Raw genomic sequence first — 10,820 nt, 5'->3', positions numbered from 1 at the left:
GAGCCATCTTCTTGGGCTCGGTCAGATGAGGTCGAGCCCACTCGACTAGGTTCTGCTCGCGGGCCGGTCTGCTTTTGTCCACTGATCTTCGGCCGCTTAGCAATTCGAGGAGGACCACTCCGAAGCTGTAGACATCGCTCTTCGCTGTGAGATGGCCTGGAATTCGAAATTTTGAAAAGCAGTGTGAAAATTTATGGGTTAAATAGTAATTAAGACTTCCATTTGTTGTAATTTTATAACAAATGGAAAAAGTGGGTTTCTCCTCCTTCTCGTTTTCTCCATTTTGATGTATTAAGCTACCAAGGATGTTTCCTCAGAACTTCTTTTTCTGTTCTTTTATTTTTCTTCTTTTTTTTGTTCTTTTCTCGGGAAGAGTAGGAAACAAAGTAGATTTTCTCTATCCGGTGGCGATAAGGTCCGCTCCCGGATGTTTTATATCTCCTCTGGTTCCTACTCTCTTCCGGTTCTTTTGGTTTGTTCATGTAAATATCATCCTTCATCTTTTCATGTAATATATATCAAGAGCAGGGCACCTCACCCTGTTTACAACTTTCAAAAAAAAAAAAAAAAAAGGGAGATGTTTTCGGAACTGTTGAGAATTGAGCTAACCTGTCATGATGTATTCGGGTGCAGCGTAACCTGTGGTGCCCATGACTCGGGTGGAGACGTGGGTGTCGTAAAAAAAAAAAAAAAAAAAGGGAGATGTTTTCGGAACTGTTGAGAATTGAGCTAACCTGTCATGATGTATTCGGGTGCAGCGTAACCTGTGGTGCCCATGACTCGGGTGGAGACGTGGGTGTCGTCACCCTCGGGTCCATCCTTCGCGAGTCCGAAGTCTGAGAGTTTTGCATTGTACTCCTGAAGAAATTAATACAATTTAGCAATGGTTACGTTGAGACCTCAAATTGATGGGGGGAAACTAGAAGAAAAATGTTCTATAGTAGAATAACAAGATTAATTATCCTCTGCGAGCGCATATCACGTGCTATTTGGTTGTGAAATTTCGGTGTACGTTGAATTTTAAAATAATAATTTCTCTTCTTCTAAACTTGAGTTCGTTTGAGTTTATTTTGCTCGTGTAATTAATTATGATATGATATTTAGATAAACCTTATAACTTAAAAAATATCAGAAAAACCCCTAACGTTTAGGCGTATTAGAAAACTCCCCTTCAGGTTTCGACATCTTTCAAAAGAACCCCCCGAATTGCGTAGTTCTATCCATCGTGTATGGGGTTGAAACTTATGAGGTGTTATCTGGTAATCATCCAAAGTTTTTTTTTTCTTTTTTTTTCCCTTTCCTTTGTTGATGGTGGTCAACTATTCAATAATATCCATGTAGCAACTTTGATGCTTTAGCAAATATGCGACAACTTAATACGTGGGAACAAGAACCAACTTATCTTAGATGACCAGTTTTTTCTTCCGAACCAAGATATAGAACACAATGTCAAATCCATCACAACAAGTGATTTGAGTTTTAAAATGACCAGTGATTGATTTGTTCCAAACCCACGATGCGGAGTACTATGTTGAGGCTATCATTTCAAAAAAAATAAAATAAAATAAAATAAAAATAAAAATAAAAATCAAATGAGTGAGACTTTAGCTTTCATGCTGACATCCTATTCGTTTCAATAATTGAGGGTTTCAATGTGAAGGCATATACTTCAATTATCAAGCCGTGGAAAATAAGTAATAATAAGAGTAAGATGCAAGAAGAAATTAAAAGTTTACCGAGTCTAACAAGATATTTGAAGCTTTAAAATCTCTATAAATCACAGGCTGCTCTGCTTGGTGGAGAAAGGCCAGGCCTTTGGCTGCTCCCAATGCAATCTTTAATCTTGCAGACCATGGTAAACAACAAAATCCTACAAATTACAAGCTGGTGAAATTAGTTTGAATGGTTCAACCAAGGAAAAAAAGGCATAAAATTAATGATGAATTGACGTTTTCCCCCTCATTTTTTTTTCCTTTTTGTTTTGTTGTGTTGATGGTGGTGGTGGTGGTGTTGTTGTCATGGAAACTATTTTCCTCTAAAAAAGTGGTTGGTCAAGTGACACATTACCCTTCTATTCCTCTACTCATCGCAAGAAAAAAAAAGTAGATAAGATGATGAACACATTTGACTCAATGTCATGGTGGCTGAAAGATATTTACCCTTTTGGTACACCTCACCCTTGGTCTAAAGCTACACTATTTTATTATAATTATTATTATTATAGATTTCAGCCCCTACTTACTTCTTGAACTTTTTTCAATTAGTTCATTCATATTCTCAGAACTATTTTTAGTCTCATCTTACCCCCTATGAACTATTAAGTTCATCCCTTTTTATCCATTGGACTATTTTATCCCATATACCCCTTTGAACGATCGACCCTGCAGATCACCGATATGTTGAGCTCTCCAGATCTTTATTATTCATTTCAGACTTTGACTGTGTATTTCAGCTTATTTTTGATTGATGAGATGTGTTTATTTGAGTCCTATCACTCAATTAAGCAATTGTTGTATAATCTTTTACTTGCTTTGTACTACACCTGTTTTTGATTCCACTAGAGAGATAGTAATTGTGATGGTGAAACATGTTATTGCACGGTGTGGTGCATGGCAGGTTTGACATCTCTGGTTTCACCTCGGACTGTAGCCTTGTGTGAACCCAGGGGCGTCACTCTTGCGGTGCCAAGTTACCACTTCCCTTTATTAATTTATGGTATTTTAAATGGATAGAGTGATAACTCAGCAGGTAGATCAGGGTGTATGAAGAGATGAATTAATGAAAAGTTCAGAAAGGCAAGCAAGAGCTGAAGCCCTTTTTTTTTAATTATTTGGAAGAATCATATAACTATCACATTGAAACCTCCTAATTAAGAGAGCTATGTATGACACATTTCACTAGTAGTTATTGAATCTAGCTCATTAGAGAAAAGAAATTTACTTTTGAATAGATGGTTCTCCAAGCTACCCTTAGCCAAGAACTCGTATACAAGTAGCCGGTGCTCATGCTCGTAGCAATAGCCAATAAGTTTTACAAGGTGCGGATGCCTTAATTGCCCAAGAAATATTACCTCTGCCTGCAATTGATTCCGAAAAAGAGAGGGGGAAAAAAAATCAGATCGAAGTGCACATCCCACAATTTCTTGTATCCTACAAGTCTTAATTTTATCACTCGTGATCGATGTAGGTGAATAAAATATAAGATTGACGATTATGATGTGGCGGCTCATTTATCAAAAAGAGCAATCAAGAGATAAATAGGCGAGGTCCGTACTTTTTGATGTGATTTTCAGGACGAGCCTCTTCGCAAGCTATCTCTTTGCAGCTCATCATTTTGTAAAATGAGCCACCACCTCCTACCCATTAATTGCGTAAAATGTAGATAAAATATATGGCCATGCATGAAAAAAGAACTATTTTAGTAGTTTATCGAATAAAAAAAACCTAAAAATGGACTGTTTGATTTACAAGATATGCCTTTCTATGCATGTATATGTTTATGCACTACAATTTTTTATTTATAGCCTCACTGTTACAATGAACTATCTTTTCATTGACTTTACCCAAAAGTAAAAGGCAGATGGCGATTTGTCAACTTAAATGAAGGTTTATTAATCCTTAAGTTCCTATTTGCATTTATATATGCAAAGTGATTGATGTTACTCGTGGTGGATCTTTGTTTCCTAATGGGTAAACTTGTTTATATACTTAGTTTATTGTAATTGGTAAAAATTAAGACCAATACACGGACGAAAAAGAACATGTTATTTATGACTAAGCACTTTTTATTTTAACTATCTATCCATAGTCACTAATTAAAATTCGCGGTGTTGGCACTAACAACTAATTAACAATGCTCTAATTACTTCAATTATCATTGTGACTCACCCACTGCGGATGATACGGATGGTCAGAAGGTTCTAATATGGCTCCCATGATCTTAAGTTCAATTTTAGATTGGGTTATCAAAAAGTCCAGACTGGATTATTAAAATAAAGAAAAGGAGGGGGTATCATTGTGACTCCTAGTCCTACACGATAATCGTGCTATACGAAAACCCAACAACCCTAATTTGCAGTTTGTGGTGCAAATTCTAAACCATTACAAAACTAATGACAAGATAAAGATGCACAAAAAGAAAAAAGGGAAATAGGGGGGGGGAAGAATACCAAACAATGACAAAAATGCCCTTACCAGCCACTCCCTGTGCCCCTGCGCTCCGTCCAAATCCAAGAGCTTCACCGCAACGGGACGGGCCTCAAGCCCAACTCTCACCTTATCATCCACAAACCCTTTATACACGGGTCCAAACCCGCCCTCGCCCAAAAAGTTCGCATCCGAGAACCCGTTAGTGGCCAACTCAAGCTCACTCAACGTGAACGCACACAAATCACATCCCATCAAAGACAGTGACAAATCCTCCGGCGAGCTGACGTCAGAAAATGACAGCCTCCTTAGAGTTGATTTAGCGGGCCGGGCCTGGCGGCGGGTTGAGGCCCGACCGCAGATGGGTAGGAGGAGGGATTGCCACCTTGTGAGCTTCGACGACATAATATCAAAAAAACTCTGTAGTTAAGCGTGTTTGGACGAGAGCAGTACCGAAAGTCCTCCCGTTATGCGCCTTCTTTTCGTTTACTAAAAAAATGCTTGTTATGAGCTTTATGAGATAGTGCGGAGGTTTTACGAGAAGGGGGCGAATTTTTTAGAGAGAGAAAGAGAGAGAGGGAGAGTTTTTTTTAGAGAGAGTCATTTGTTCACGAGGGCATCAACTACTCCTACCGAATTTATATACAAAAGGGTTAGTTTTGGAGGGGAGGGAATGGTCGCTGTTGACCATTGACTTCGGTTGGGGGATGAGGAGGGGGTATTGGATTTTAATTTGGATTTTGTTAGGTTTTTTTTTTGGGTCCTACCAAAAAGTTGGATATTAGGTGTTTTGGTTAATTAATGGGTAGTGTACTAGTGTGTACATAGAATTGGTTTGCAAAATGGTTAAAAAAAAAGAGATAATGGGGTCTTCAACAACTTAACTGTTTAAGCCTTCAAACCCAAAAAATTAGATACATCAATTGTTTCTAGCTTAATCATATTTACTTAGACATGATTTACATAAATTTAAGTGTTCATATTTAAACATATTAAATCTTACTGAAATAGGAAAATTTATCAAGAAAACTTATAATATTTATCTGATCATATGCATATTTGGGGGGGGGGGGGGGGGGGGGGATTAGTGGGCTTGATGCTCAAGATTTTATGATTTCTTAGTGGGTTGGAACTCTCAAGTAGATCTTTTCAATTGTATAAAAGATGACTTTTATGTATGTAGAATCAAAAGTTAAATCCAATATATGCTGCCACGTAGAGAAGAGGCCTATTTTATGTTTTGAAATTTCATGTTTAATTAAGAAAGAATATGAAATTATTTTGATTAGAAACAAAAAAAAAACTTATTTCATAAAGCTCAAACTAAACTTTCATGCCAGACTCAATGAAACTAAACATCAACCAACACTTGCTGTGAAAGATAAAAGTTTGTAGTTCTTTTCATGAAATCAACGTAATGAAACTCTCATGCTCATTATATAATTAAGTAACTTATTAGTATATACACAAAATGTGATGAATTTGCTCTATGATAGGCATTCTATCTCTTTTATTGCAATTAATTTGTTAAATTCCTTTTAATAAAAATTGGGTCAATTACCTAACCTACGTCCTTAAACTCAGTCAAAACTGTTTACGACCACAAAACAATGAAAACCAAATTAAATACCTCAACCTTTGCTTCCAAATCTCAAAACCGTTTCCGACCACAAAATAATCAAAACCAAACACCTCAACCTTTGCTTCCGAATCTTGAACTCTGCATGTTTTATTCTAAACTAGTTAATTAGTACATGTATTCAAGCAAAATATGCATATTGAAAGGGGATTTGGATCCTCTCCACTACAAAAAAGTAGTGGAGAGACCACTACTTTTAATCTCAAGCGTTGATTATTTAGTAGGCGGTTATGATACAATCTAAATCTAACACTTACCATACCCCCGTGTATTGCACTCATTCCTAATTTACACTATAAAAGAAAAAATCATAACCATCAACTAGATAATCAATGGATGTGATTATGTAGTGGTCCCTCCACTATTTTTTTTTTAGTGGAGAGGATCCGAATCCATTGAAAGGAGGAAAAAAAAAACACATTTCATGTCACAGAAATGGACATGCTACCTCAAATAGAACCTTCCGTATATATATATATTTTTTTTTGGTCAATTACAATGTTAGTGTGTGTACGTAAGTAAAGGGATTAGGTGCACTAAATTAAGAAAGGAACCCAAATCGACGTCGTGGCCCAATGAGGTTCTGTGGCTCCAAATTCATGGTGCACCTTTTCATATAATTTTTGTTTTTATATATTAAAAAAATAAACATAAAAAACACATTGGATAGAATAAAGAAACTGACTTCTAGAGCTTATCAATTATTCATGATTTTGGTTTTGGGGCCACAATGATTATATCTTCGTGTAACTCCAAGTTGCTCTACCAAACAAGGGGCAAAAGAATGCTACTATAGCATGTCTGTAGCATGAAAATTTTAAGTTTACTCCCGGTTTGAAACTTAATTTACAAATAAACCCGTTATTTGAAATAGCTTGTCATTGGATCCTTGGTGCTTTAAAATTTTTCTTCCCATCCCCTTGCTTGCTTACATACAGAAACATAATTGTTAAGAGTACAGATTTATAGCCATCACCATAGCTTCAAAGTTTTGGTGCAGTTACAAAAACCTTTGACACGGTGCTTCTAAATTCGAATCTTATTAGCCACCAATTTCTAAATCAGATTTAAAAACAAAACGTTTCGCTATTCTAGGTTTCAGCTCATTAAAGGCTCTCAACCTATAGGCGCGTGTTAGAGTACATAATTATAATGATCAATCCTCATTACAGTTTCGGAGTTCTAATGCAGCGGCAGTGACCTTTGACAAATGTAAAAAGTTATCATTTTAATTCAGGAGTTGAGAAATAATGCCTAGTAATTAATTTTATATGCACAGATCAAGTAAGTGGCTGTAAGCTAGATAACATTTTGTAAAATTTGGCAGGCTGGGATGAACATTTTCAATCAAGGGGCTCAATGAAAAATTAAGAAGAAAAGTCCTAAAGCCTGTGTACATTCTCTCACCTCCTCTTTCTTGTGAGAAGATGAATTGCAAGGGTAACCACCACCTCCAAGTCTATAGGTCTTTTCCTATTTTGAGGGCTACATCTCTGATTAGCCTCTCCATTTCCATCCATATTTTTTGCTTTATTTTGAGAGAAGTCAAGGCATTATTCTGTCTTCTTGCAAGGAGCTGAGGAATAATATATTCTGACATATCCCATCTCTTTAATTTATATTCTTATGCATGATTTGCTTTAATTGTTGAAAGTTCATACGCTATATATTTCCCTTGTTAGTGGGTGGCTGGACTAGTGGATAAGGCCAAGGGCGGAGCTGAATGGGTGCCCCTGGGTTCCCAGGACATCAGTAAAAACTGAATATCTACCAAAGAGCACATATAAAAATAATAAAAGTATAGATGGTTTAGCAGAAAAAGGTCTCAAGGAACCCAGCATGCGCGAGGGTTCGAATCTCGCAAGGACCATAAGATTAAAATCCTGGCTCCGCCACTAGATAAGGCCACGATCTCTTTTAATTTTGGGGGGCACTAGAGGCACACCTCCAACCATAATCTCAACCACACCCCCTCTCTCATTCGCTACAGTGCACCGGGTCCTACTTGGGATTTTAAAAATTTAAAATCCCAAGTGGGACCCGGTGCACTGTACCGAATGAGAGATGGGGTGTGGTTGAGGTTGTGGTTGGGGGTGTGCCCCTATCATTTTCCTTTAATTTTACGAGCATGAATAAGGTTTAATTTTTGTTTTCTTGTTAAAATGTTACTAAAGTTTGGGTTACTCAATATCTTGGACTTAGTGGAGGTCAAAATAATGTATTGTACCGTTACGGTTGGTTTTGCTTCATGTAAGTTAAAACATAGTATAGTGATTTCCCTAACAATCATGTCTCGAAAATGATACACACAAATAAATTAACCGAGTTTACAGGAATTTGACTTCCATCCAAAAACTCTCATGCTTAGTTGAACGGTTCACTTCCAACACTACAATTTCAGGCACCTAACTATACCTGACTCATCCGTAGGTTAGTTTAATTTAGGTTCATACAGTTGGATTAACTTAATCAAGTAGTCTAGAAGATTGAACACATTAATTAGTCACTAATGGATAATATTATTATCATAAAGTAAGGGGAAAAAAATAAGACATTTCATATATACACGTGAGTAAACAAGGATGGGTATCTTGTTACGGTAACTTGGCCATTCAAAGGTAAAGAATATATAATATGATACATATTATGTGCGTGCACACATAAAAATGAAAAAGGAGATGATAGCTTATTTTGATGGCAACTTATCTTGCAAAATGAGCTGGCGGCTTATACATACATCAAATATTCTCATTAATGTATATGACACTTCATGTTAACTAAGTTTAATTTATTTAGAGTTCAGTAACTAAAGCTTTATGATGTAATGCTCACTCCTTATGCAAATTAGTAGGTTAAGCATTAGTCAAGGTAGAGGTTAATTAAAGTAGGGTTAGTAGGGAAGTTAACATCGAACTTCAAAGGCTGTAGTTGGCCTGCCGTTTAATTCTTCATTACCAATTATTTAGAAACATAGTAAATGTCACCCTAAGTATATATAATATTTTTCTATAGATTGATCTTAGTAAATATCAAAGTGAGTAGGTAAAACCTTGGAAAATAATCATTACGTACACTTGACTCATTGACCATTCTCACCATCAACTCATTCTCATAAATACATATTTGGTTGAACAATTGCTCGAGATAAATCAAAGGGCAGTTTGAAAGAGAGGGACATTTTGACATAGTTGCTTGTTAATGACGAAATCAACACACTATATTCTTCTTTTATATTTATTTTTTAAATGCGTAAAATCAAAACAGCTTTGCTTTGCTTTCTCTTTTAATTTACCGCGGGTAATTAGATCGATAACTATGCAGGACTTGTTTAAATTATATGAACGAGTCACCTAAAATTCCCCCCGCATAAAGAAAAGTCAACAATTAATTGTTCACTAGAAAAGTTATAGAAGAAACATTTTCCCCCGCACGACATCATGAAAGTTACCTCGCTTTAAGAATTTGTCTCCTTCATTCGGATTTCCTTAAGGAAAAGAAATTCCTCCAACATCATATATGTTATTTTCCTTCACAACTTTTTGATTTCAAGGTTCATTTTGCTCCAAGTTTCATGAAGAGTACTATCAACATCGGAGGTAGTAGGTAAGGGGTTTATTGGCAAATGGCAATGTTTCTACACGTAAACTTGAACGCCGTCAAAATCAAGCTCAACCGGAGTCCTTACGCCGTTCATCGCTAGTAAATCGAAACTTTTCCAATTTTTCATAACCAGCAAATTTTGTCAATAGATAGAATCGTGGTGATGTGGGACGTATGGGTGGATGGATTCATGAAACAGTTGAATCAGAAGCTAGACGGAACTTGATGAGCAATTGACTTGAATGCAAAGAAATGATAATGGACAAATTTTTAAAACCACCCCTTTTTTTTATTTTATTAAGCAAAATCGACCCCTAAGAAAAATAATGAGCAAAACCGATCCTTTTCAGAAGAAAAGGGTCGGTTTTGCTTCCAAAAATTTTTAGTGAATTGCACGGGACTAGTAGTCCCGTGCAGTTCATTTTAATTCTCGTGTCGATCCCCCAACTGGCTCCAGTTCAACCCCTCTCTCATTCTCTCTCCTCCCTTCTCCGAAGAAAACCAGCCCACCTCCTCCTTCTCCTCCCCACGTCCGGCCTCTCCGAGCTCAGCCCCCTCGAGTTCGAGCTCAGTAGCTCCCTCCGCTGACGCTCTCCGATCAGCCCCTCAACCGCCATCACCATCAGCTCCCCGTCACCTCGAGCTCGAGTTCAGCCAGCGCCCCGAGCTCCTCCAGATCCGCCTTGCTGACCCGCTAGCACTGCGGGCTTGGGGAGTTCGACGGCGGGCAATCGATGGTTGTGATCGTCGAGGGAAGATCGGCGGTAAGGAGGGGAGAGTTAGGCGCGGAGGGTGAGCGGAGAGGAGCGGCGTCGGGCTTGGGTATGGAGTTGGCGTCCACGCGGAGAGGGAAGCTGGACATGGGGAGGAGAAGGAGGAGGTGGGCTGGTTTTCTTCGGAGAAGGGAGGAGAGAGAACGAGAGAGGGGTTGAACTGGAGCCAGTTGGGGGATCGTTACGAGAATTAAAATGAACTGCACGGGACTACTAGTCCCGTGCAATTCGCTAAAAATTTTTGGAAGCAAAACCGACCCTTTTCTTCTGAAAAGGGTCGGTTTTGCTCATTATTTTTCTTGGGGGTCGATTTTGCTTAATAAAATAAAAAAAGGGGTGGTTTTAAAAATTTGTCCAATGATAATACCTTCCAATGTATAATATATGAAGATATGTCTAGCCTCTATTCCATATCCTCAGTATGCACAGTGACGTGGCCGGGATTATTTTTTACTCTGGGCAAAAAATAAAAGTAGTCTACGAGTATGTCGTGAGGGAAAGGAGGCAGGCGCGGGAGAGGGAGGAGGGATGGGGATTGTTGAGATGGAGGGGCTGGAAGAGGAGGGAGAGAAGGTTGGATCTGCGGGAGAGGGAGGTGAAGCGGTAGGAGGGGAGGGGAAGCGAGGGGAGGAGGGAGAGGTCGTGGGAGAGGCGGAGTTTCTT

General features: G+C 38.1%; 1 protein-coding gene across 1 annotated transcript in view; it reads right to left on the bottom strand.

The window, feature by feature from the left end:
* The window catches only part of LOC109848267 (serine/threonine-protein kinase RIPK-like), a 5,273-nt gene extending 534 nt beyond the window's left edge, over nt 1-4,739 (bottom strand). Inside the window, exons 1-5 of the mRNA XM_020417690.1 lie at nt 4,194-4,739; nt 2,941-3,076; nt 1,737-1,870; nt 735-858; nt 1-156 (exon numbers count right to left, since the gene is read on the bottom strand). The exon at nt 1-156 is cut by the window's left edge and continues 534 nt beyond it. Coding sequence (XP_020273279.1) covers nt 1-156; nt 735-858; nt 1,737-1,870; nt 2,941-3,076; nt 4,194-4,550 — 907 coding nt within the window. The 5' untranslated portion in view covers nt 4,551-4,739. The remainder of the gene's footprint in view (nt 157-734; nt 859-1,736; nt 1,871-2,940; nt 3,077-4,193) is intronic.

The sequence above is a fragment of the Asparagus officinalis genome, chromosome 7 (assembly GCF_001876935.1).
Source record: "Asparagus officinalis chromosome 7, Aspof.V1, whole genome shotgun sequence".
Lineage (NCBI taxonomy): Eukaryota > Viridiplantae > Streptophyta > Magnoliopsida > Asparagales > Asparagaceae > Asparagus > Asparagus officinalis.
Note: the sequence above shows the minus strand (reverse complement) of the source record. Positions and strands in the feature narration are given on the sequence as shown.